The sequence below is a fragment of the Miscanthus floridulus genome, chromosome 2, assembly GCF_019320115.1.
Source record: "Miscanthus floridulus cultivar M001 chromosome 2, ASM1932011v1, whole genome shotgun sequence".
Lineage (NCBI taxonomy): Eukaryota > Viridiplantae > Streptophyta > Magnoliopsida > Poales > Poaceae > Miscanthus > Miscanthus floridulus.
Window position 1 is genome coordinate 166,394,232 of NC_089581.1, and position 27,418 is coordinate 166,421,649.

General features: G+C 42.9%; 2 protein-coding genes across 6 annotated transcripts; both read right to left on the bottom strand.

The window, feature by feature from the left end:
* Window positions 1–9,580: 9,580 nt before the first annotated feature.
* On the bottom strand, window positions 9,581–12,487 carry LOC136540513 (uncharacterized). The gene is made up of 3 exons (XM_066532517.1): window positions 11,993–12,487; window positions 10,199–11,017; window positions 9,581–9,993 (listed from the first exon to the last, which is right to left on the bottom strand). Exons 1-2 carry the CDS (start codon window positions 12,148–12,150, stop codon window positions 10,621–10,623), a joined length of 555 nt encoding a protein of 184 aa, XP_066388614.1. The 5' UTR covers window positions 12,151–12,487; the 3' UTR covers window positions 9,581–9,993; window positions 10,199–10,620.
* A 3,676-nt stretch (window positions 12,488–16,163) lies between these two features.
* On the bottom strand, window positions 16,164–25,559 carry LOC136535590 (protein ALTERED SEED GERMINATION 2-like). 5 transcript variants are annotated; one of them, XM_066527903.1, is made up of 20 exons: window positions 25,310–25,559; window positions 23,887–23,955; window positions 23,642–23,719; window positions 22,954–23,088; window positions 22,749–22,856; window positions 22,292–22,420; window positions 21,764–21,879; window positions 21,543–21,660; window positions 20,682–20,790; window positions 20,419–20,558; window positions 20,162–20,332; window positions 19,975–20,085; window positions 19,446–19,557; window positions 18,763–19,085; window positions 18,565–18,646; window positions 17,831–17,926; window positions 17,688–17,758; window positions 17,216–17,328; window positions 16,701–16,794; window positions 16,164–16,614 (listed from the first exon to the last, which is right to left on the bottom strand). In XM_066527903.1, the coding sequence occupies exons 1-19, from the start codon at window positions 25,394–25,396 to the stop codon at window positions 16,725–16,727; spliced, it is 2,238 nt and encodes a 745-aa protein (XP_066384000.1). In that variant the 5' UTR covers window positions 25,397–25,559; the 3' UTR covers window positions 16,164–16,614; window positions 16,701–16,724. The 5 variants fall into 5 exon arrangements, with proteins under 5 accessions (XP_066384000.1, XP_066383999.1, XP_066383998.1 ...); XM_066527902.1 differs by having other exon boundaries at window positions 18,556–18,646; window positions 20,682–20,787; window positions 25,310–25,558; XM_066527901.1 differs by having other exon boundaries at window positions 16,164–16,605; window positions 18,556–18,646; window positions 25,310–25,558.
* Between the last annotated feature and the right edge of the window lie 1,859 nt (window positions 25,560–27,418).

Here is a 27,418-nt window from a genome sequence, read left to right on the forward strand (position 1 = left end):
CGGGGAAGAGCCGCCCGGACCCGTGGGTGCGGGACGAGCCACCCCGTGGAAAGTATGGGGCTCGGGTCGACCTCTCCCGGGTGATGGGCTTCCAAATACAAGGGGGCTTCTCCCCGTGGCCAAAATCCACGCGGGGGCCTGGCCCGGGGAAAACGAGGGGAAACCCCCGTGGATTGGGTCTCCCAAAGGAGCCCTTAGAGAGTAGGAAATCCCTCAATCTCTCATACAATGCTCTAGGTGCTTGCTTCAAGCCATACAATGCCTTCTTCAACTTGTACACATGGTTGAGCTTCTTGTCATCTTTAAAACCGGGAGGTTGCTCAACATATACTTCTTCATTGATGTAGCCATTGAGAAATGCACTCTTAACATCCATTTGATAGAGCTTGATGTTGTGGGCACAAGCATAGGCTAGCAAGATTCTAATTGCTTCCAATCTAGCAACTGGGGCATATGTTTCTCCAAAGTCAAGACCTTCAACTTGTGTATATCCTTGTGCTACTAATCTTGCTTTGTTCCTTACTACTATCCCATCTTGATCTTGCTTGTTTCTAAAGGCCCATTTGGTTCCAATCACATTGTGTCCCTTTGGTCTCTCTAGTAATTCCTATACTTGATTTCTTGTGAAGTTATTTAATTCTTCATGCATAGCATTCACCCAATCAACATCCTTCAAAGCTTCATCTATCTTCTTTGGTTCAATGGATGACACAAATGAGAAATACTCACAAAATGATGCCAATCTTGATCTTGTTTGTACACCTCTTGAAATATCACCAATGATAGTGTCCAAAGGATGATCTCTTGTAATATTGGTTGGTTGGAGCATTGGAACTTGATTGCTTGCACTTGCTTGATCATTGGGTTGAGATGATGTACTAGCCACTTGATCTTGTTCATTGTCATGAGAGCCACTTGTACTAACTTGATTTGTATCATCTTGCATATTTGAGTTACAGAGCACTTGCACTTGATCATCTTCATCATCATTCACTTGCCTAGGCCTCAATTCACCAATATCCATGTTCTTCATGACATTTGAAAGTTGAATGCCTCTAACATCTTCTAAGTTATCATTCTCTACTTGTGAACCCTTGGTTTCGTCAAATTCAACATCATGAACTTCCTCAAGAGTACCACTATCTAAATTCCAAACTCTATATGCTTTGCTTGTAGTGGAATAACCAAGTAGGAATCCTTCATCACATTTCTTGTCAAACTTGCCCAATCTTGTGCCTTTCTTCAAGATATAACATTTGCAACCAAAGACCCAAAAATATGCAATGTTGGGCTTTCTACCATTCAAGAGCTTATATGGTGTCTTCTCTTTCAATCGGTGACAATAGAGGTGGTTGCTACAATAGCAAGCCGTGTTGATAGCTTCGGCCCAAAAAGATTAACTCGCATTGTACTCACTAAGCATAGACCTTGTCATATCAATGAGTGTTCTATTCTTCCTCTCAATAAGGCCATTTGATTGAGGAGTGTACTTGGCCAAGAATTGACGTCTAATTCCAAATTTATCACACAACTCATCAATTCTAGTGTTCTTGAACTCACTACCATTGTCACTTCTAACTCTCTTGATGGTTGTTTCAAACTCATTGTGAATGCCCTTGACAAATGATTTGAATATTGCAAACACATCACTTTTGTCCACTAAAAAGAATACCCATGTGTATCTAGTGTAATCATCCACTATCACAAAGCCATATTTGTTTCCACCGATACTAGTGTATTGTGTTGGCCCAAACAAATCCATGTGCAATAACTCAAATATTTTACTAGTGCTCATCATGCTTTTCTTAGGATGGGTGTTTCCAACTTGTTTGCCGGCTTGACAAGAGCTACAAAGCTTATCCTTTTCAAACACAACATCGTTCAAGCCTTTAACTAAGTCATGCTTAATCAATCTATTCAATTATTTCATTTCAACATGACCAAGCCTTCTATGCCATAACCAACCCATGCTAGACTTAGTGAACAAGCATATAGATAATCTAGCTTCACTAGCATTGAAATCAACCAAGTATAGATTCTCATATCTAAAGCCTTTGAAGATCAAGTTAGAGCCATCTACACTTATGATCTCTACATCATCTACCCCAAATATGTATTTGAATCCAAGATCACACAATTGAGCCACGGATAGCAAATTGAAGTTCAAGCTTTCTACTAGCAACACATTAGATATGCTCATGTCATTAGATATTGCAATCTTACCAAGCCCTTTGACCTTGCCTTTGCCATTATCACCAAATGTGATACTATCATAACCATCATTGCTATTGGTGTTGATTGAGTTGAACATTCTTGCATCACCGGTCATGTGTTGAGTGCACCACTATCAAGAACTTAATGCCTTCCTTCGGCTTTGTAATCGACCTACAAAAGAAGATCAATTCTTTTTAGGTATCCAAACTTGCTTGGGTCTTTAAAGGTTAGTCACTAGGCTCTTTGGTACCCAAATGGCTTTCTTCTTTGAGCCCATCCATGGTTTACCAATAAACTTAGCATTTACATCATTTGTACCCCTAGTAAGCATATAGCATGAATCAAGCTTAATGGATGATACATTAGCATTTTTGCTCTTGTTTTTGCATTCTTGCTCTTTGTGACCAACTTGCTTGCAACTAGTGCAAAATCGACCATTGTTCTTCACAAAACTAGTCTTATAAGGAGCAAAGGTCCGCTTTGCCTTTCTTGGGGGTATAGCCCAATCCCTCTTTATAGAGAGAAGCTCTTTGGCTACCCAAGCACATAAGCAAGCGGTCCTCACCACCATAAGCCTTAGCTAAGGTGTGAGTGAGCTTAGTGACCTCCTTCTTGAGGTTCTCATTCTCAACCACTAGTGAGGCATCACAAGTGAAACCATCACTACTAGATGAGGTAGAAGTGGAAGTGCTATAAGAAGGGTTAGTAGGAGCAACAATGATAGGCATAGATAGTGATTTATCAATTATATCACAAGTTAAACCTACATTGCAAGTTTCAACATGCTTCTTTTTATTTTGCTCATCAAGCAAAGATGAATGTGCCTTTTCAAGCTTTTTGTGAGCTTTGCCAAGCTTCTCATTGGCTTCCTCTAGCCTCTCAAGAGATGCATTGAGCTCATCAAAGGCTTGTTTAAGGGCCTTTAGTTCCTTACGCAAGCTTTTGCATTCCCTTCTCTTGATATCAAAGTGTTCTCTAACATCTTCTAGCATATCAAATAATTCATCTTTAGTGGGTTCATCATTATCACTATCACTATCATTTTCATTTTCATGTTCATTTTCATCATCATGTTCTTCATCACTTTCATCATCACAAGATTGTACCTTAGTGGCCTTAGCCATGAAGCATGATGAAGATTCGAAGAGAGAAGGCTTCTCATTGATGGCAATGCTTGCAAGAACCTTCTTCTTGGTGGTCTTGTGATCATCACTATCATCATCATCATCACTTGAGGAAGCATCACTATCCCAAGTGACTACATATGAACCACCCTTCTTCTTGAAGGCCATCTTATCCTTCTTCTCTTTCTTTTCCTTCTTGTCCTTCTTCTTGTTCTTCTTGTTGTCATCATCATTGTCACTATTGTATGGGTATTGAGCAACAAGACGATCTTTGCTTCCACACTTGAAGAACCTTCTTGACTCTTCTTTGTTTTTGGATGAAGACTTCTTCCTTCTAGTACGGTAGCCCTTCTTCACCATGAACTTGCCAAATCTCTTGACAAATAGAGCCATCTTCTCATCATCATCATCATCATCCCAAGATTCATCTTCTTCACTTGATGTTTCTTGCTTAGCTTTGCCCTTGGATGATGTGGCTTTGAATGCCATGCTCTTCTTCTTGTCATCCTTCTTGTCATCTTTCTTCTCCTTCTTTTCTTCCTTCTTATCATCATCTCTATAAGTATCATCGATCATTATATCTCCCAATACTTGGTTTGGTGTCATGGTGTCCAAACTGCTTCTCACTAGAATGGTGACCAATGTACCAAATCTTGAAGGCAAGCATCTCAAGAACTTGGGGGAGAAGTCCTTGTCCTTCACCTCTTCTCCAAGTGCTTTGAGATCATTGATAAGCACTTGAAGCCTATGGAACATCTCCGGCACACTCTCATCATCCTTCATCTTGAAGCTTGCAAACTTTTCTTTGAGAATATATGCCTTAGCACTCTTTACGGCTTGAGTGCCCTCAAATGATTCTTCCAACTTCTTCCATGCCTCATGAGCCATCTCAATATTTTTGACTTGTTCAAATGTTCTTTCATCAATTGCATCATGAATAGCACTTAGAGCAATGTCATTATTTTGGAGAAGTACTTCTTCGGCTGCGGTGGGATTCTCCGGATCTTCAATCTCAATTTTTGTTTCTACCACCTTCCAAACCTTCCTATTGATTGACTTGATATAAGTTGTCATCTTGGCCTTCCAATAGAGATAGTTGGAGCCATCAAATTGGGGTGGCTTCTTGGTGTTATTGATTTGAGCCATTTTAACACCGAAGGTTGTTAAGCCTCAAATAACGGTGACCTCGGCTCTGATACCACTTGAAAGGTCCTAATGACTAGAGGGGGGTGAATAGCCTAATAAAAATTTCTACAACAACACTTAGCAAACCGATTAGATAATTATGAGGCGAAACAAGTGTTGCACTAGCCTACTAAAATTGCAAGCCACCTACCATAATTCTAGTTTATATAGTATGTATCCACACAATAGCTATGTCACTACACTAAGTTAGTGTGCTCTCAAATACTAACTAAAGAGCCACACTAACCAAACTAATAAGCTCTCACAACTAGCTACACTAAAGAGCTTGACAACTAGTTTACGGTAATATAAAGAGAGTAAGCAAGATAGTTATACCGCCATATCGAGAAGTGAACCAATCAATCACAAGAATCAATATCAATGAAGACCAATCACCTCGGAATCAAAGGATGAACACAATGATTTTTTACTGAGGTTCACTTGCTTGCCGACAAGCTAATCCTCGTTGTGGCGATTCACTCACTTGGAGGTTCACGCGCTAATTGGCTTCACACGCCAAACCCTCAATAGGGTGCCGCACAACCAATACAAGATGAGGATCACACAAGCCACGAGCAATCCACTAGAGTACCTTTTGGCGCTCCACCGGGGAAAGGTCAAGAACCCCTCACAATCACCACGATCGGAGCCGGAGACAATCACCAACCTCCGCTCAATGATCCTCGCTGCTCCAAGCCATCTAGGTGGCGGCAACCACCAAGAGTAACAAGCGAAATCCATAGCGAAACACAAACACCAAGTGCCTCTAGATGCAAACACTCAAGTAATGCACTTGAATTCTCTCCCAATCTCACAAAGATGATGAATCAATGATGGAGATGAGTGGGAAGGCTTTGGCTAAGCTCACAAGGTTGCTATGTCAATGAAAATGGCCAAAGGTGTGAGCTTCAACCGGCCATGGGGCTTAAATAGAAGCCCCCACGAAATAGAGTCGTTATACCCCTTCACTGGGCATAACGCGGGGTGACCAGACGCTTCGGTCCAACTGACCGGACGCAGCACCGGACGCACCGGTCATGAATACCGGATGTGTCCGGTCGGCATATCGGACGTGTCCGGTAGCCCCCAGACTGCCACGTGTCCAGTTCAAACCAACATAGCCGTTGCTACTTAATCTGCCAACGACCGGACGCTCACACCGGATGCACAAACACAAATGACCGGACGCTGAGCCACAGCGTCTGGTGGAGTACAGTAAGCATCCTTGCCCGACCGGACGCGTCCGGTGATACCGGACCGGACGCTGCCAGCGTCCGATCGACTGTCCTGTCGTATACTGCTTTTTCTGATTCACACCAGACGCGTCCGATGTGGCGACCAGACGCGTCCGGTCACGGAGTTCGTCGCCAAATACCGGACGTGTCCAGTCACCATACCGGACGTGTCTGGTCACTCTGTAACCAACGCAACTAACTCTTTTTTGACTCTATCTTCTTCATCCTTGCTCAAATGTGCCAACCACCAAATATATCACCTTGTGCACATGTGTTAGCATATTTTCACAAACATTTTCAAGGGTGTTAGCACTCCACTAGATCATAAATGCATATGCAATGAGTTAGAGCATCTAGTGGCACTTTGAGAACCGCATTCCGATACGAGTTTCACCCCTCTTAATAGTACAGCTATCAAACCTAAATATGATCACACTCTCTAAGTGTCTTGATCACCAAAATAAAATAGCTCCTATAGTTTATACCTTTGCCTTGAGCTTTTTGTTTTTCTCTTTCTTCTTTCCAAGTCCAAGCACTTGATCATCATCATGGTATCATCATCATGTTATGATCTTCATTTGCTTCACCACTTGAAATGTACTACCTATCTCATGATCACTTGATAAACTAGGTTAGCACTTAGGGTTTCATCAATTCACCAAAACCAAACTAGAGCTTTCACTCATGTCTCCTCGTCGCCCGACCTCGCACCGCCTTGATGATGGCCCGGCCAGGCACCAATTTGGTGTCTTCCCACCTATGTGCCATTAAGGCCATGCCATGGCCATGACCGAGGGTAGACCTCCCATCCCTCCACCTGAACCCAATGCCCATGCCAGTAGGTGTGCCTTGCCTTCCACTTCATCATGCGTGCCTCGGCTTAGTCGCTGCTAGCTCCACCCCGCCGCTAACGCGACCGTGCCGCCGCTGTGCGCGTCGAATGGCTCGGCTGCACGTGGCCAGCTCCTCTCCGCCACTCTCTTCACCAACGGTCATCGCAGCTAGGCTCACGGTAGCCTGTTAATGCTCACTCGCTAGCTAGATGGGTTCGTTGATGCTTGAGTTCGCCGGGGCGGTCGTGCCACCGACACGGATGGCCACGTATTGTCGTGGCCGGCTCCACCGCGTCCCACTGCCCTGCGCTGCCGTTAGGTGTAGCTGGTTGAACCAGGGATAGAGGCCGGTCCGACCATCGGGCCAATGGCGGCCTAGGGGGCTGGCGCAGCCGTGCTAGGCCACCACTCGCCGCGCCGCCGCGCACTGAGCCGCCTCATGCGCGTGGGTAAATTAGAGAAAGCCGGGGGGGTTAAATGAGAGGGTCTGTGAGTAAGTAAAATAGTGTTGGTCCTTGGATGCGAATTGGGGGAATTGCAAGGTCTCTTTTGCAAAAAAAACGCTGATGCGCGCGGGACTCTCCCGCCGCTGGCCGCCTCGCGTGTGGGCCTGCTTCGCGTGGGCTGTGCCTATGGGCCGCACGTGCGCACGCTACGCGCATGTGGGCCACGTAGATGGGCCGCGCGAAAATTGTTTTTTCTTTTTTCCAACGAATTAGCAAATGTTTTTCTAATTTAGTTTTGAGCTAATCTATGAAAAATTATAGAAAATTCTGTAGATGTCCAAAAATTGTGAAACCAATTTTATTAGGTTTCTAAAATTATGCTCTATCTGTTAGTATAGTTAGTTCATATACATATTTGTTGATACAAGTGGCTATTGAATCATTTGAGAGTGCTTAATATGATTAGGTTAAATAATTGTAGGAATTTTTATGGTAGAATGGTGATAGCTTTAGCTTTAAAATTTTTACAGTAGCTTCATTGTATTATTATGTGCTCACTATAATTTTGGTAGTTGTAGAATAGACTTAACATAAGTGTAGTTAAATGCTCTTTATTTTAAATATACATTAAATCATTAGTAGAAATAAAGATATATTCTTTATTTGTAAAGTTAGGTGTTTGTTAGTTGAACCCAATACTTTACTTGATGAAGATGGTAGTTAGCTTAGTATCCTAGTCACTAGAGCTACCTTAGTAGTTTACCATGTGTATTCTTATTTTAAGAGTTGTTGTTTCCTTAATGCTAAGTGTTTGCATCATCATCGCATGCATATAGAGAACGAGTTGGTGTAGATCGTGACCATCGGAGATCATGAGTTCGAGAAGGTGATTGAAGAGTACGAGGAGGAGATTCTCGTGTAGGAGGAGGTCCTGGAGCCGTCACTGACTGACTGAGCTGACACCACGCCTGCCCAAGGCAAGCCCCAGTACATAACCCTTATTTTGAATAATCACTAGAAATATATATATGATGTGTATTTACGTTATAGGATTTATATTGAAACTACATACATAGATATACCTACCTATGAGTCCTACTAGCTTAGGTCGAGTAGCTGCTATGCTTCGATTTTTCGATAGCGTGAGTAACCTGTCGTTACTCACAATAGGTGATTATTATTATCACTCTCATGATAAAATAGTGAAAAGAAATGGAGACCGGGTAGGGATATGGTATGGGTATTGGTGGGTGTAAGAGGTTGTGTTCCGCGGCCAACGGGGCATAGCTTGGTTACACTGTTTTCCCTGTCCGTGTCGGTTAAAGATTAGCCGTTGCATTGGATTCTAGTCAGGTCACAGACTTATTATCCTGAGCACATACTTGTTTATGGAGCAGGGAAGTCTCGTTGTCTCTTGTTGTGGGTTCTGGCTCTTTCTGGACCGACTAGTTAGAGGCGGGGATGGTGGAGGTCTAAGCACCACACTGAGTCCAGGACTCAGGTGTGGGGGCTTCGAGTCCAAGTTTGGACGAGGACCTGAACCCCTTGATAGGAGAATGATGGGTTGGCCCTACTTGTGCTTGGGGTACAAGCAGAGCGTGTGTTTCAGGGTACCCAGCTAGGCACATTGATTCATGAATCGTCGAGTAATCTGCTACGACTTGTCTACAATCTAGCACCGTAGTAAGAACTGGAAGATGAAAGATGGTGAAATAGATCTCTTTGCTCAACTCTTGCTTGAAAGTAGAACATGTGCTTACATAGAATGGTTAGATAATGAACTAATCATGACTGCTAATAAGAAACATACATAAGAATTCACTACTAGTATTGCTTTCCGCAAAAAGGACACCCAGAAAATCATAAAGCTTATCATATCCTTTGGAGTCGGAAAATTATTCCCACTAGTCGGGTAAGTCTTGCGAAGATATTGTGTACTCAGAATTTATTTACCCCTGTTGCAGGTGTAGTTTGAAGAGTAACTGTTGTGTGAAGGATTCTTCTGGTGGGCACAGACAGATCCTTGTATTATACCGTTAGATGTTTATTGTAATTCCACTGTTTAAATTCCGCACTCTGAACTTAGTATTGTAATAATGTATTTTTAAGAACTCTTGTTGTATGAAATGGACTAAGTATTGTAAACTCGTTCTCATTATTGGATCCTAGAGGGAAAACGTGGATTATTCGAGTTCTCCCTTGTGGTGTGCTCAACGAAAACCGTCCGATGTAGCTAGCTCTCGGGGCGCTTAGTGTCTGGTGGAAGACGAGCGTCTCCAGAAGCGTGCTACAATTAATAAAATAGCAAGTCCTAATAACCACTACTTAGCATATCTCTAATTCACCCAAGCAAGCTCTCTAAACCAGTCTAGTAGCAAATGATTTCTACGCTAGAGCACTTTGCCACACAATAGCTACTAGCTGACTAACTACTCTAGCGAACTAAACAAGAGAGCAACTAACAAGCTACTCTGCAAATAACACTACAACTAAGCTAGAGAGCTATACTATAAGCAACTACCACACACAAGCACAAGATATGATGAAATGAGCCAGTGTTGTAGCTTATACCGAACTAGGCAAGAGATTGACACAAGATTTATCCCCAAGGTTCGGTTGCTTGTCGGCATAGCCTAAACGTCCTCATTGTGGCGAGTCTCAAAGAGATGATTCACGCGCTAACTAGCTACTCAAGCTAGACCCGCAAATACACGCTGACTAATTATCTATCTACTCAAGCTAGCTAGACCGGCCCACAACTTGGGTGCTGCAAGAATCAAGCTCAAGGAGCCTTCCGATTAGCCACGAGAATTCCACTAGAGTTGCTCTGCTTCGCTATCCCCCCGCAGGGATGAGCACAAGAGCCCCTTACAATTGCTTGATCCGAGACAGCAACAATCACCAGCTGCCCCTCAACGATCTCCACTCCATTTAGTCACCTAGGTGGTGGCAACCACTGAGAGTAACAAGAAAAAACAAGGCTCAACCGATGAACTAGTGTCGCTAGATGCAAATCAATAAAGCAAATGCATTAGATCCCTCCCAATCTCACTTTAGATCAATCACAAGCAAGAAGATGAGTGGGAGGTGTTCATGGAGGCTCACACAAGTATACAGTAATTATACATGCATGAAATAACAAAAGCGTTCTCTTCAGTTACCTTTGAGCTTAAAATCAGTGTACATCGCAAAATTAGATGACACGCAGAGCTCTCTCCCCTGTATAAATTAATCAGTTAGTTGGTTGACTAACCGAGAGTAGGGATCGATCATCGATAAAAGCGATATATAGCAAGATCGAGCTGCGCATTAGCAAGTATATTATTCCTCATGTACATGTACAACACGACGCGAGCACCCTGATTAACACCTGGGAGATCTCGATCAGCACGTAGTACATACACTGCTTGATTTCCATGCATGCATGGCAGCACCACAAGATGCCGTGTCTACGCCTACATATATATAGCTATAGATACACACACGCACGTATTATACACCTAATACACGCACACGCATGCACTCGATCTTGTCATCGACGACGACGTCGATACCACACCGCGGGGTATGGCCGGCTAGTTAGCTAGCTAGTGATCACCTCTTCCAGGAGCTTGTACCTCCGGACCCTCGGCCTGCCACGCGCGACGCCGGGAGACGGCGGAGGCGCGTCGTGGTCGGTACGAACGACGCGGCTGCCAAGGTCCGACGCCGACCGCCGCAGCAAGAGACGCTGCGCATGCTGCTGCTGCTTCTTGATAGGCTTGCTCAGGTTGGAAGATGCAAAGTCGCCGCGAGCGGTAACCTTCGGCGATCTTCCGCTACCGCTGCCGGTCGTGTCACCGCCGTGAGGAGCCGACCGGGCAGCCGCTTTGCCGACGGATCTCGGCGAGTTAGAAGTAGAAGCCACGCCCCCATCCACCCTGAGGCACCAGTTGCAGGTGCCGTACGACTCCACCTTCGGGTACCGATCCGTGCAGTATCTGATACACGATCACGTACACATACGTGAACAGTAGAACATTAGCCAGATGCTCGTGTGTGTGTGTAGATAGATAGATATACTGGCGTGTACGTACGTTCACGTGAACTAATTAAGAGCCGCAGACAGTGGCGCTGTTGGATTCGGCTAAAAATCAGATATATATTTTTTTGAACTGAAAGGAAAGAAAAATCAGCTATGTATATAGCACGGCTTAAAAATCAACGTCGAGCGAATGTGCATAGGCCCCGTTTCGTTTGACAATTTGGCGACGTGCGGAAAGTGTCCGGAGCAAATTAAAAGGACAGGCGACGAAAAGGATCGTCTCGGCCCGGTAGATGGAGATCAGATGCACGTACACAAACGATATAGATGGTTTTATTTTTGGAGTTCTGCTTGGGGCCGGCGAGAATGAGCAGTTTCTGCAGGTTCACGTGTTGTCCAGAAAAAAGGTTGTGCAGGCTGACATCAACTCATGAACTATCAGTTCGATCGTGTGGTGGGCATTCTAGATTCAAAGCAGCATAGATGGTGTGGTTCTTCAAGATTATATTCCGAATTCAACAGCTTTTCTTCTTCAAGAATGCGCATGAGAACCACGCATCTTTGCGTTCATTGGAGAAATTTCCTAAAACTATCAGGAATAGGACTAGTATTATATGTGGGCAAGAAATAAAACCAAAGCAGCTAGCTAGCGCCTAGCGCACATGTATCTGGCCCCGATTCGATTCACAAATAAAAGCGCGCAAATAAAGTGAACAAATCCCCGATGCGCACGGTCACAAGCAAATAAAAGAGATCGATGGAATTTTAATATATTCATAAGTACAGTAATCGATGCTACTGCAAGCGCAGGTCGAATTAGGGATCGGATCGGCCGCACGTACGGACATGAGCGACGACGAACGCGCATTTTAAGATAAATAAAATTGATTGATTAGAGAGACGAGACCGGAGGGTGGATGGATGCACGTACGTGTGCTGGGAGCGGACGGAGCAGGCGGAGCAGCGGAAGAGCTCGGGCAGGAGGCCCCGGTCGCCGCACATGCAGCAGACGACGGCGCCGCCCGGCGGCGAGCCGCTCCCGCCGGCAGCGGGGGCGCCTGGCGGGGACGACGCCTTGCCGCTCCCCATGGAGCAATCGATCGAGATCTCAGGGGACGGATGCGTGGAGCATCAGTAGGTGCCGCATGCGATCGATCGGCTGCCGGATCGAACCCAGGCCGCGCGCTCGACTGGTAGCTTGCGGCTCGGGTCGCTTGATTTCTCGTCGCTCCTCCGGGATGGTGAGACGATGGTGTTGGCAAACTTGTGGGGTGGATGTCCTGGGGAGGGTGGCTGGACGCAGGAGGCAGGAATTAAAGGTGGTGGTGCTGCTGGTGCCTGATGCGGTGTCTTGTGCAGTCCTCACACATCTCAAGATCTTGCGGAAGCTGCCCTCTTTTGTCCCCCTCTCACCGCCATGGCCGGTAAAGATTTCCGGTAATATTTTATTCAGGAGAAAGGCTATATAACAAGTGTGTTTTTAGTAAAAAAAACATATAATTTTTTTTTATCTATCTTCCTCTCTTTCTCACCGGTGACCACCGAGCTCGCCTGGTGTCCGTCGTGGCAGTGGCGGTGGCGACGGCGGCGGCAACGGATCTGTAATTTGCCCTTCTATAGAAAAAAAAAATTTGCCCTTCTATAGAAAAAAAAATTATAATCTATGATCTATGTAGGCAGGTGGTAGAAGAAAGGTGAAGGCTGTTGAATCTTAATCATATGGTTCAAAAAAATTAATGGGTTGAAATTACATAAAACACATAGTTGTAAAGTGACCTACTCTTCCTTGTGGTTGGATTTTGCAGTCTACGCCTTCAGATTTTGTAGTTTTACCTTTTTGACCTGTTCGGCTGTCTTTCTAGACGGTGCTTGGCCTGCAAACATCTACGGTATTAACAGTTTTTTTTGTGTCTAAACAACTGAACAGCTGCTGTGAATGATACCAGCCGATTTGTTTCAAGCATGAGAATTTTGATCCAACAAAACTGAACTAGCAAATTCTAAATTTCAAAAAAGATCTTGTACATGCTCATGTATTATGTCTTCATATAAGACGAACTAAGTTTTTCTATATTTGCTCCAGTTCTTTTCCATAATCAAGATTAGGATCAAGTTTTTTTTTCTTTCTATCAAAACCATAGGAGCTTGCAGATCAATTGAAGCCGTCGTTGTAAAAAAAATATACAACATGCTTTCATGACTACACTAAGGCTAGCTCTGTCGTTCATTACCAATCACTATACCATAGTCTATATGACTATATATATGTGTTATACTGGTCGAGAGCAACATGATACTAAAGTTCTAGTCCTCTTCATCTTCTAAACAAATTAAAAAAATCTATAAAATTATATTCTAATTAGAATCAAAAGTTCAAACTCTACATAGAAATGACAAAATTGAAATTGTAAACCTAAAAGTTAGAATCAAAATCGGCAGAGAATTGAAATAAAGAGAAGAAATCCCTTCACTCTTCCTATTCCAGAGTTCCTGCTCTGCCAGCGCAGGGCTCTAGTCGGCGAGCGACGGCGCAGCGAAATTGAAAACTGGAAATTTGGAATCAAAATCAGTTTCAATTCTAAATCTAACAAGGAAAGCTTGCTCAGTTGCTCTACTCGCATGCAAGGAAGGAGTCGGGCAGCCAGCAGCGTCTCAGCGGGCAGCGGGCGGGCGGGCGGTGCCGCCGCGTCGGTCTGAGGAAGGAGCCGCGCCGGCGCCGCCGCAAAGCGCAGAGCAGAGGGGGCGAGGCCATGGAACCGAAGCGCGGAGCGGAGGGCTGGAGGGGGCGACGGGTGATGGGCGGTGGTGGCAGTCACGAGTCTCATGAAGCGAGCAAGCTACGGAGCGAGAAGGCAAGCCCCGATCCGCTCTAGTGCTCTGTTGCCCTACTCTGTTGCTTGGCCTGCTTTGTGCTGGGCTGCTTGATGAGCCAAAAGCTAAAGACTTGCTCTCTTGTTACATGGGCCACGACTAGGGCCATGGCTTAGGCTGCCCTAGTGCTGGGTCCGCCCATGACAGCCACGGTGGGCAGGTCGGCCATGGACTAAAAAACGAGCCACATGAATAGCATAACTTACAAGGGGCCAGCGCAAAAAATCACCTCATGAAAAAATAAAATAATCAAACAAGACGTCCTTGTGAGTGGCAAGACCGTGAATAGGACGGCATCGAGGCCCAAACCCTTTCCTCTGAGGAATAATTGCAGCTGGGTGGTTGGACATCGTTGGACGGCCGGGCAAACGTGGGCCGGCCTTCACGATACGAGAAGCTACCGTCCGCCTGTCAGATCCACGTGGTGCCGTGCGGCGAGAGGAGGGTGGTCGACCTTGCTGGCTGCACGCTGGCCTGTGGGCCTAAAGCAAACGAGGCGATGGCATCCCGTGTAAATTGCGAGCGAACGCGGGGGCGGAGGTAGAGGGGTACTGGGGTCCATGTTTGACCCCTCTACATGACGCGACCGCGACAGCCGATAGGAAGGTATGGGGCCCACGTTGATCCGATGTGGCAATCAGTCTGTCGGTTGGCTGGTTCGTTGCTGGTTTGTGAAGAAGTAATATTGGCTAGTTTGTGTGAGAGAAAAATACTGTTTCGGCTGAAAATTTACGATCGTTTACGACAAGCCATAGCCAAACGAACAGGCTGACCGGCCAGCCCATCCGAATGTGACTAGGGCAATACCTTCTGTTCGGCTGATCCACTTTCGACTGATTTCGGTCGATTTATCTAATAGTGTTCTGTGAGAGAAAATAAGCTGAAATAAGCTGAAAGTAGAGGCTATAATTGTAAGTAGGGATAAAAACGGATCGGATATGGACGGATATCACCGATATTACATTTGTTTTCATATTTTTGTCCGGATTCAGATTCGAATACGGATAGTGTCAACTATATCGGATATGATACGATTGGATATCGACATCATAAATATGCGATTTGAGTATTCGGATACGGATACGGTATCAGATGTTGGATATCCGGACTCAGATACGAACAGATCTCAACTCCTCTAAACGGATTCGGTTTCAAATACGATCGAAAAATATCCGTACCGTTTTCATCCCTAATTGTAAGTATCGTTTTTGTTAAGGTGACATCTTATTAAATGGGAATGAAATTTTTATTGGAGTTCGGGGAGAGTTGTTAGACGCGAGCTAGTGCTTCACGTTAACTAAACTAGCTTAGTGGCAAATTTCGACTTCTTCTGATGAATTGATAGTGATGGGTGCCCGCATGCACGTAATGCTGAGATTACCATATCATTCTTTGTCTTGACTCTTGCGTCGATGAACCTATTTTTTTTTTTTTTTTTTTGCAGCGGCAGGCGTGCAAGTTGAGAGACACAAGTTGACGAGGGTTTTGTTTGGTCCAAAGGAAACCGGGAATTATCTAATGATGGTTAATGAGGTCTAATCCGCCGGCTGGCCTCGCCGCGCCGACATGCCACCGGCAGAAGGTAGTGGGCAAGTGGCCGGGCGTTCGTTGCTGAACCTATTAGAAGTAGCGGGGCATTAGCTGCAAGCGTATTGGTATCGCTCAAGTATTGCTAGAGGTTACCTAGAGCCTTCCAGATAGGACCGGCAAGGAAGGACCACACGGTCCCGTCCCCTACTCCCTGAGTGGTATACAACACACAACACGTGATGCTATGGGTTTTTTTTAAGCTGATAAGCCAAATGCCATTTTACTGTGAGAAAAAAAACACTATATCATGACTGATAAGTCAAACCAATAAGTTCAAATGAACAGACCGAGCTGCTGTGGTTTTCGAACACACCATTCCATACAAGAATATTCTTCATCATTTACAAAAGACATAATATATCATTAGACAGCTCTACCAACCAACTTTTACATCAAAGAGTGAAAAACATTATGTTTTTAAAAGCAACTTTTATAGCAAATTCGATTTTCATGTGACCAATACATTTGGAAAATTGTACGAACGTCCAATCACTCAAATTTGACATCATATCTCCACACAAAGGTCATCTCTAAAGGTCTCATGCATTGATTATTCATCATACGTCAAAAGCAGGATATTCCTAACCTTAACGTACGCAGCACAAACAAAAGGAAAAACACCTTACCTAAACCCAAGAAAATAGACAAAACATATATAACAAAGTAACAGTGCTATACAATAACGCAGTTTCTACACCACATCCATTAAGTCTTCAAGGGAAAATATACCCCAAACGTCAACCACAAACTAGCATGACCTAACTGCGGCACGCAGAGACAAGAATACTGCACATGTACATCTGTGATTCACTTATTGCAGAGTTTCACCTATCTACAATCTGTACAAGGGAATGAATCCACACAGCATTACACACGCGTATGAATCATTATACCACCCCAAACCACAACATAATTCCAGTGTTTATTGACATCTCAAGTAATAGTTTCAGCACCGGCACACCTGCTTATCTATCCAGGTGCGTCTACACTCTATAACCGCAACAAGGCCTTGCCATTTCACTAATTCAAACATAGGCTGCTTGTAGCTTGGATGATACCATTCTTCCAACTATAACCCTTTTCCTGGAAGAGCTAAAACAAAAGGTGTAATTGTGTTCAGCTCACTTTAGCAAACTGATTCCTTTGGATGCCTTAAACTTTTATGTGAATACAAGTACCTCAGCAACCCCAGCGATAGTAAATCAGCTCTGGGCACACTCGAAACCTTCTGAAAACTCATGCATCCGAAATCGTTCCAAAAATTCAAAGGGCCTGCATATAGCATGTAGTCTTTTCCAAATCAGAACTAAAAGATAATACAAACACACTGTGCTGAGTTAATGTCATTACATATTTACATTAGACCCAAGTCATGGCAGGGTGAGTAACATCAGCCAAGGAGAGTACATTGTGTTTATATAATTCAATTTGGCTATTCTTTCTCCTTCTAGAATCAAATTGAATTGTTGCAAGATTCATGAAAACCACGAAAGTTGAGTAAGCCAGAAGCAAACATACAAGGTGTATGTGGTAATGTATAATAAAAAAAATCTATTGTTGACCTAATTTCAAAGATAGTCTGAGCACCGGAAGAAAATGGTGGAATCATGTCAAATATTACTTTTGATAATTTGATTGAAGAACAGCAATCACGGTAAGGTATCAAGTGCATAGTAAAGCTTGGATGTCTTACAGTACAATTTGACGGTTCCGACATAACTTCCGCTGATTATTCTCTATGGCACTTAATACATCAGGTTCTGGATCAGCAACCATAGATGTAGCATTTGCATCAGGTGTCCATAGCTAATAACAAAATAAAAACAGAGCCATTAAGTGCTTCAGTAGAATATGTGAACCTATTATAAGACGTTTTGGCTCTAGATACATAGCGTTTGCTATGCACTTAGATATACACTATGTCTATATACATAATAAAACAATGTATCTACAAAAGCCAAAACGTCTTATAATTTGGAACGGGGGGGGAGTACCACTGAACAATGACATGTCACAACCATTCACTCATTGTAAGTATGAAGGACCAGGGCCAACATGTCAGAGATACAGTTGTTGAATATATGAACATAGAAGTTATTTAATGGAATGTGGGAAACATCGCTGTATTCTATAATCAATTGCAACTAGAAATATAGATTATATACCTTTATCGTGTTATCGATTCCGCTTGTTGCAACGGCACAATCAAAGGGATGAGACTGTATGCAGTTCACGACTATGGAAAACGTAAAACACATGAGAAGCAGTATTAAAAAGGTATCAGAAAAGGAAGTTGAAATATAATTACCAGCTCCATCCCCTGCAAGCATTTTAATAAGCCTTCCTGTTCTCTTCTCCCATATGAACCATCTACCATCATCACTTCCACTGGCAATGAACTCCCCTGTTGTAAGAGGAATAAAGCACAAGAGAGTCAAGAACCACACGGACAAGCTCACCTTAACCAACAAATTTTAAATCCAATTAGGTTGTTTCACAGGAAGATTGGTCATTTCAATATGTTAACACAGAATGAACGTTTACTATTTTTATTGACCCGAGCTATGTTTATTTCATGAAACTCATAAGGCAGAGTCAATGGAGGCAGTTATGCACAGTAAATTTTAGGTACTACTGTAAGTCCAGACTCCAGACTCCAGATCTTTTTATTGCCTTCAAAACAACAGTATTTGACTAAAGGCTACTTCCTCCATCCCAAAATAAGTGCTCATCTTAAGTCTTAAGCTTGACTAAATATATACAAAAAAAATTATTAATGTTCATGGTACCAAATAATCACGTCATATATTTTCATAGTAAACCTATTTAGAAATACAAATGTTGATACTATTTTCTGCAAATCTAGTCAAACTTAAGATTAATTGACTCCTTGACGTACGAGATGAGCACTTATTTTGGGACGGAGGGAGTACAACACAGAACAATTCTCTCTTACTCTTACATGAAAGGTTTCTGTTATTATAAAATCCGCAGATGAAAAAAATACAACAATGCAACAAAAAATAGCCTAACCTTGCTCACCAAGAAAGCTGGCTTGTTTTATATCTGTCCCTACATTGCAGTGTGCAACATATCTTTGTTTCATATCAATGGCAACATCTGACTGCATTGCACAATTTGAACAATTTGTGAAAATCAATGCAACAGGCCAACAGCATTAAATACATACACGTTATTAGGTATAGAAAGAAACTGTAAGAATAAAGGAAAAAAGAATACCTGAAAAGCAGAGTCGTCGTTTTGAGCAGACTCGATTGACCCATTCTCATCAGTGTGTTCATTGGTTTGATCCTCTCTTTGATGAAATCGGAAACTTAAACTACCCCGGAAGACACCTTGATCATTCTCTCGGCTTTCATCACCAGATACCGATGTCTCGTAGTCCAATTCCATTTCATCATCATAATCTGAGTCTTCTCGTCCCTCCTGTGAGGAACCACCAACATCGGGTCTAAATAATATATCACTCAATGAGCGTAATTTTCCATGAGTATCAGCTTTGGAGTTCCCATTTTGATCTGTTCTGTTCTTCTCAAGCTCAGCTGCTTGCACAAAAGAAATCCAAGAAAATATAGAAGAGCAACATGTTTAAAATTTCAATTCCTCGACTTCAACACCCAAGGCATGAAAGTAGAAAGAAGAATAACGGACAGATGAACAAAAGTGCAAATGCATGTTCACAAGAAGTAAATTCTAAGTTCATCTGTTTATCAGTGCACAGCCTAAATATATTCATGGAAACGGCTACCATATATGGAAGATTAATAAGCACCGTTCATTAGACACGAGGAAAGCATCTTCTTGGCCATTTAGAATGCACATAATCTCCAAAATAATCAGCACATAAGCTAAAGCTACACAACAAAATAAATAGTTTATGCTGTTATTGTGCATGTACTCACCTGAAGCGACGCGTTGCTTGAAATCATCCACCTGCTCCCTCAATTGCCAATGAGGCGGAAGAAGACTATTTGCTGCCTCTGCATACTCAGATGCCTCCTTCAGTCTTCCTAACTACACAAGGCATGGCAGTTATTTATGAGATGGACGGTTATTGTCATCCTATTTCGCAAGCTCATTTAAACGAGGATTTGAATTCCATTAGCAAGTTCCAACGTCAACAATTTTAAAACCAACTATATTCAATACAGGACTAACAAAACCAAAAGCAGATGACATAATTAAACAAAAAAGGACAGCTTATTGGGATAATTAAGGCCCCTAAAGTAAGAGATTGTTTATGACCATATTTCCCTGAGAAGGAATAGGAGAACATAAAAACTTATAAATTTATCAAACCCTTCATGCTAGTGTGAAACTTAACATTCTAAAAGAACATACTCAAGGAAGGCTATTCCGTATAAATACAGAAGTACCAGACTATTTCACAGTAAATCCATATGTTACTCTGAGTGATTTACTGATGCGTACCTGCAATAGTGCCTCAGCCATATGTAAGTGTGCCTGATATGATGTGGCATCAATCTTCCGCGCTCTATTGCAATCTCGAATCGCCATGTAAACATCATTTTTCCACTTCCTCTGTAGATCAAATTCTATGATCCCTACTTTTAATGTGGAACAGAGCTCTCACAAATGATAAAGAAAGCAGACAAACCTTTAGGTACAATGCTGCTCGAGTACACAAAAACTCATGCCTCATGTCATCATCAATATCAGGTTTTATTGATTCAAGAACTTCACTGCATGCTTCAATCCCACGCATTAAGTTCTTGTCTGTCTCCAGAGATCTGGTTGCGACTTGCATAAATTTCTTGCACATATCTACCTGAAGCGGGCGCCAAGAAAGGCACAGGGGTTCAATGTGTCGCAGACCAAGATACAGATATTACATGGTGATGTCATTTTTCTCACCCTAGACAAATTTCTTGAAGTTGTATTTACTGAAGCCTTCTTTTCTTTTGCATATTCTTTTGCTGGTACTTTGTGAAAAGGGGGTACAAATAATTGCTCCCGTACATAGTCTGCTGTGTATCTAACTGAACTCATATTATCTGAGCAGATAACATTATAAACATGTCATATTGTATATGTCATTGAATTGAAACAGTGGCACATAGACTAGAAGTGTATAGTAGATGTGACAAAAAGGCACAAAGTGAGTTATTTCATAATACCTGGGTCAACATCAAACAGATAAACATGTTCACCACTGTAACTTAAAAGAACCTCCTTCCCATTTGGGCTGAATGCAACATGTGTAAGGTGCAAATATGTCTTCTTCTGCTAACAAAGCGGGGGCAGAAAGTCAACGAGAAGAACACAACTATAGTTAAGGGTATAACAAATGTGAAACTAAAAACTCATTGAAGTGGCGTACTGCTAACAAGCATAAAAGCACTAGAACTAGTATTTTCTACTCCCTCGGTTCCAAATTATAAGTCGTTCTGGCTTTTCTAAGTACATCACTTTTGCTATCCAAATATACACTGTGTCCAGATACATAGCAAAAGGTATGTATCTAGAAAAGCCAAAACAACTTATAATTTGGAACGGGGGAGTATAAAATAAGACAGTTAAAACTTAAGACTCATTGCCATTATGGCATGAAGTCGAAACCCAGTTGCCAAAATACCATCCAAAGTTATGAGTTATGACATCACCAAAATAGCATCGTTGTGTCTATGACCAGTGGGTCCGGCATCCAGCAGATGTTTTGGCAGTGACACAACTTTGGATTGTATTTTGGCAATCATCACAGTAGTTTAATGGTATGGAGGAAATTTTACCATAATAAGGCTAACAGAACTATTGAAACTGACCACACCATTTTACAAATGCTCTCTGGTTCAAGGGAGGAATCAGAAAAAAAGAATTTAACTTTACCATGTTTCCCTCTCGCATGATAACTTTTGTAGCACATACATAAAGGATTTACAATTATTGACTTCATACAAGCAAAGCTACAATGGTCGCCAACTTCATCATAAGCAACTGAAACAACACAGCATAACAATCAAATGAAAGAATGAACTCACACTGTCAGCAAGATGCAATGGGCAGAACATTTTAACGCATGGCGGCGGCTTCCTTTTGGTTTGACACGAGCTCAATGGTGGAAGCATTCTCCTATCGTACAGCCTAGCAAATGCATCACTGCATGAACATCATGTAGCAGAGAAGTCCTAGTCATTAGTCAGGTATAAAAACACAGAAGGCTCATTATGTACTGACTGTTGATGACAAGAAGCTAGGTTACCTCCCGCCAACAAGGATTTGATGGGGACAAACAGAGCTAATGTCACAAGACTTCAGTGCCAATGGATGTTTGGGTAGATCAGCTAAAGATTTCTTTGCTCCACACCGTAGATCAAGCTGCCAAAAATGTGTAGTGCAGAAAATAAAATCAGAACCACGTCCATAACTAGATCAGCTAATATTATTAGCAAGCATTTATCTTCATTCTTCAAGCAAAATAGAATCCAGAAGGAGAAAAAATGGACTACTGGTATAAATCAATTAATAAGCAGATCCAGATACCTCCAGAAGTTCTAAAAAAACTAAAGTAAATTACAAACATAACATTTCAAATAAAAAAACAAAATACCCCCAAAGTATAATTTGGATTGCCGTTATTATATTTCGAAATATCTAAAACAAGGGAAAAGTTATTGACAAAAATTGAACAGCATAAGCTGGGCAGACTAAAATGACATGCTCCATGTCAAGAATGTAGTGAAGCAACCACAAGTAGAACACAGCAAGGAAAGAAGTACAGAATGCTCACAAGCACATTACGGCATTCCTGGTTAGCAGATCCTGCACGAGGACAGGAACTACACTCCCGAAAATCATGTTGTCTCAGAGTACCATCCTCGCTTGCACTCCACACTACGTTAGGATTGCCAACTTCAACCTACATGTGGCAACAAACAAAAGTGTTACCGAATGATGCAGAGGCTCAAAAAAGTAGAAAATATAAGTGCAAGGGTGAGCAGAACACATCTCAAATGATAAGACAGAAAATGCAACACATCAATGTCTAAACATTCAGATACGGAGAACAAATTTAGAGCGGTGCAATATGTCAGGCTGTCAGCTGTTCTCCTAAAGAATAAGTTCAAGTTTTCCAAAAAGCCGTTCATCCAGGACTTCTTTCAGAATTTTGTCAAAATTAAATGCAAATTTTGTCATGCTCTAGAATTTCAAATACGAAATAATGGCCCCTCAGCATGCTAACTTACAGCTAGTTTCTTGACCCTTCTCGAGTGACACTGGTAAACCGCTGTTGGTTCCATAGAAATTTCTCTAGGCCTTCTGCCACTTAATCGAGACATATTGAAAACACGAACCTGGAAAAGAATTAGTAACTGAGTTGAAGAAAGACCCAATATAACAGGGAATACAAAATTATTAAAAAGAAAAGAAAGAGGTAGGAGGTAGGAGTACCTCTGCATCTCCTGCTCCAGAGACTACTACTTCATCACATGTTTCCGGGACAAACTTTGTGCAAAAGATATTTGCAGAATGGCCAGTGTCAATGTCATGCACCAGCTCTCGGTTATTATAATTCCAGATGTTAATCTGCAGAACAAGTAGTCACCAATACTAAACATTTGTCAAGAATCTTCTCCTACTTCGAGGTCATACCATAAAATATTAAAGCAAATCACATAGGAAATATCTAAGGGCTACTGAAGCAAAGTCTCTTTTCACAAGAAGATGGTCTCGTTCCTAAAGAAAAAACTTTTTATTCCTTTGGTCCACAGCTTAAAATCCAGATACCCAAATGAAAATCAAGATATAACTTCTTATGTTTGTAAAAACATAAACACACTAACATGCCACCTTTCAAAGATCAGATCCACGATACAATTAACCACAATGGTCTGTCCTGTCACATATAAAAGAAAAGACTACCGTGCACTACCTATATCAATAGATATTACCATTTAACCTTATGACTTACAAACTTAGTCCTTCTGACCAAAGCATATAGATGCAAAAGACAAAAGAAGTTCATAAATCTCTCAAAGCCACTCTCAGGTACTATAGTTCAGATAGAGAAGTGAGAATCCAAATAAATAAAAAAGATCGTGAAAAAAATAATCATATTAGCTAACCAATCTAGGCTTACTCTAGTGTCATCTGATCCTGATACAAGAAGCGAACCACTTGAGTTCCATGCGATAGCATTCACGCAACCTGCGTGACCCTGTTCAATACCACAAAAGAAAGAATCATCGTAAAATGCAAGCAAAGAGGAAGTGGCTTCAGCTTTTTACTCAACAGCACACATAAATTCCAGCACGCCAACAAGAGATTCATTCATATATATGAATGCACATGATAAGACACTGAATGAAAATGTTAGTTAGATACCTCCATCTCCTTTTCCAAAGCAAGCTTTTGCACTAGAGAAGAATGGAACTGTACTTTTTTCTTAATGTCCTGCAAAGGAGAAAATATTAGTTGCACTTGCATTATGCTTTGGCTTAAACCATAAGTAAGATATGCACAATTACAGAATGCAGGAGCAAAGAAGAACAGTACAAACGATACATTTAACCTCTGTCAAAAAAAAATACAATTAAGTGTCCTTATAATTCAAGATATGCTCCCTCCATTTCAAATTAAGTCGGTCTGTCTTTTCTAGATACATAGTAAAAGGTATGTATCTAGACATAGTGTATATCTAGATACATAGCAAAAGTTATGTATCTAGAAAAGCCAAAATGACTTATAATTTGGAATGGAGGGAGTAATATCTAACCAAGTAATGCTGCCAGGAAAGCAGTTGCTGACCTATATAAAATCAAATTCCAATAAAAGAAAGCCCTTTGTCGTGAATGTTTCAGTTGATGGTGATGCTGGACCAGACCTCTTTGCCTGGTAACTAATAAGTAAAGAAGAATGTGGATAGTGGGGGATTGTAAATAGACAAACTGGTGTTCGTTTTCATTGCTCTCTTTCTAACACAGATGACATGCTTCAGGTGTTGGATCAATTTCTTCATAGGCTTACATGATGCTTGTTGCCTTCTTTTATTCCTATAAATACAGTTTCCTGAAGAAATAAATAATTATTGATGCCCATGTATTTATAACTGGTCCATAAGTCACCATACATATGTAAGTTGAGACGAAAAGATCTACTGCGAAGAGCATGCCACATATTAGCTTGTAAGGAGCAGTGTGCACACTCTGCACACAGAACATAGGGTATTTTTTTGTGAGAAATAACATCACTGTATGAATCCTTTGCTCCATGCATATATAATATGTATAAAAGGCCATATCATTTCACAATTACCTAAAGATCTCACAGTCGCTAAGAATTGATCAATCTGTGTTCTTTTGTAGTGTTTCACTTTCCCCTTAAACATTCAGCAGGTTGTTTCAGATTTGCACCGCATAAAGAGCAAGAATTCTAAAGTCAACTTGATGCTGCTGCATTTCAGAAGTTGCCCGAATATGAATTCCTAAAGACAGATAAGGTACATAGCAAACCGCTATTTTAATCCAACTACTGGTATCAGGCTGCCGCATCGAAAGCACTCGAACAGCAGCTGGTTCCTCCATGTCCACAAACCCTTGTGAGTTTCAACCTAATCAAAAGCACCGATCCGGAAATGAAACCCAGCACCCACTAACTCATCCAAAACCGCCCCGCCAATCACTCCTGCCCCATCGATTCGCCGGCACGAACCCTGACGAATCGGCCAATTCGATCCCAAAGCAAAGCACAAATGCCGCCTAAAGAGCTAGGAGAAATTTCAAGGGTTTGCTGCTCTGAGGGGCCTTACGGGGGAGCCGTGGAGGCTGCGGGCGTCCAGGAAATCGGTGACGCTGCCGTCCGAGAAGGGCCACCGCAGCTTCTCCGCCGCGTCCATCTCCAGCTACCCTCGCCGCCTCTCCCTCTCCCGCGTCGCCAGCCGCCAGCTTCCGCGCGATCGCCGCGAACCGGGTTGGGGGATGCTTCTGGACACTCTGCGTCCTTCGGGGCTCGAGGGTCGGGGAGGAAGGGTTGAGAGGTCTGGGTTCCAGGAACAGGAAGGGTTCCAGAGACAGAGAGAGGGCGCCCCCGGGTCGAAGTGGGGGAGTGGGACCAGCCGGCCAGCGACGCGTGGAGCCACCGCTGAACGAGGCGTGGCCTGCCAGGTGGGGCCTACCACCGCCTTCTTTTTGTTTTTGTTTTTCCTTTTATTTTATATATGCCCTTGGATTAGGATGGTGGATGGTTTTAGGGGCGAACTCAGAATCATGGCGTCCAATCAAAAGCCAACTACTCGCAGAATTGACTGAGGAAGTTCTTATGAAAAAGCATGTCTAAAATAAGTTTTAAGGTCTATTTAAAACGTAGAAATTTTATGAAAATCGCATAGAAATTCTATAGAAATCAATTCAATTTTATACGAGAAACTTACGAATTGAGGGGAAAATCCACATTCCAAACATGCTCTTACCGTGTGTTGGCTCTTGCAGCAGCGTAGCTAGCGAGCAAACTAAGAGTGTTTAAATAAGGGGAATAAAGTTTAGGGTGTCACATCGAATGTCGTATGGGGTGTCACATCGAGTGTTTGGATAGTAATAATAAAATAAATTACAGAAATCCGTGAGACGAATTTATTAAGCCTAAGTAATCCGTCGTTAGCACATGTTTACTGTATCACCACATTGTCAAATCATGGACTAATTAGGCTTAAAAAATTCCTCTCGTAAATTAGACGTAATCTGTGCAATTAATTATTTTTTTAGTCTATATTTGATACTCCATGTATGTGTCCGATAGGGACTAAATTTTAAGAAAAGAAACTAAATAAGCTCTAATACAGTAATTTTGTAGTTTTGGCTTTTCAGAATCTTGAGTGTAATACATGTTAGAACTTCTGGGCATCATCTGCGGTTTAGGCAACCGCCGATCATCATGTCCAATGAGAGTTTAAATGGGACGGCATGTCAGAAATTTTATATAGATTCATTAATTCCTTGGACTTTTTTTTAAGAGCCCTTTTACGGTACTTGAAATTGCCTCGCATTGCCTCCCATTGCCTCTATAAAATATTAATTATCATCATAAAGGGTATGTTGGTCATTTCACGTGCATATCACTGCTCACCGCGCCCTCTCCCCGATCCGCACCCGACGCCGTCGTACCGACTCGCCCTCGCACTCGGCATCGCCCAGTCCCGACCCTGCACAGCCGCCCCCGCCGCCGCCGCCGCCCTCGCACGGCGCCGCGCCGGCCTGCCATCGCCCTCACTGACCTGCTCTTACCTAGCGACCGCTGCCCTACTCTCTCCCTCCCTCTAGCCGCCGCTGGAGACTCGTCGCGACGGCGGCCCAGCCGCGCCGCTGCCCCCGCCCCCAGCGCGAGGGCCGCGGTGGTCGCCTCCATCGCCGCCTTCGTCGAGTCCGCCGGATTCCCGCGCGCCCTCTGCTCTCTCCCTCCCTCTAGCCGCCGCTGGAGACTCGTCGCGACGGCGGCCCAGCCGCGCCGCTGCCCCCGCCCCCAGCGCGAGGGCCGCGGTGGTCGCCTCCATCGCCGCCTTCGTCGAGTCCGCCGGATTCCCGCGCGCCCTCGCCGCCCTCCAGTCCGAGGCCAGCCTCGAGGTACCAACTCCCCTGTAATCCGATCACATGATGAAACCTCGAATCAATTTGGTTTGTGTTCATTCTGATTCCAAAATTGTTTTGGTGTTAATCTGCATAGTTTTCATATGCCTCTTTGTTCATGTAAAGCTTCACTAGTCATCCGCACAGACACCTCTAAATAACGCTACAATTACTGTCTTGGGCTCGTTGCAAGCTCTGTTTGAAAGGTCCCTCAGTATAGCTCTGTCCTCGGCCCTATGTATATCCTTGAAAGTGTCATAGGTATGATCTACTTTCATTCAGGAATCAAAATTTTACTC

Excerpts from the sequence above, each read along its gene's own strand:
- LOC136535590 (XM_066527901.1), bottom strand. The coding sequence starts at position 25,396 with ATGGACGCGGCGGAGAAGCTGCGGTGGCCCTTCTCGGACGGCAGCGTC. Across the intron at positions 23,089-23,641 it reads CAGGATCAGATGACACTAGA|ATTAACATCTGGAATTATAA; the intron begins GTAAGCCTAGAT and ends CTTGTTCTGCAG. Across the intron at positions 17,759-17,830 it reads GCTTGCAGGGGATGGAGCTG|TCGTGAACTGCATACAGTCT; the intron begins GTAATTATATTT and ends CGTTTTCCATAG.
- LOC136540513 (XM_066532517.1), bottom strand. The coding sequence starts at position 12,150 with ATGGGGAGCGGCAAGGCGTCGTCCCCGCCAGGCGCCCCCGCTGCCGGC. Across the intron at positions 11,018-11,992 it reads TCCGTCCGCTCCCAGCACAC|ATACTGCACGGATCGGTACC; the intron begins GTACGTGCATCC and ends ATCGTGTATCAG.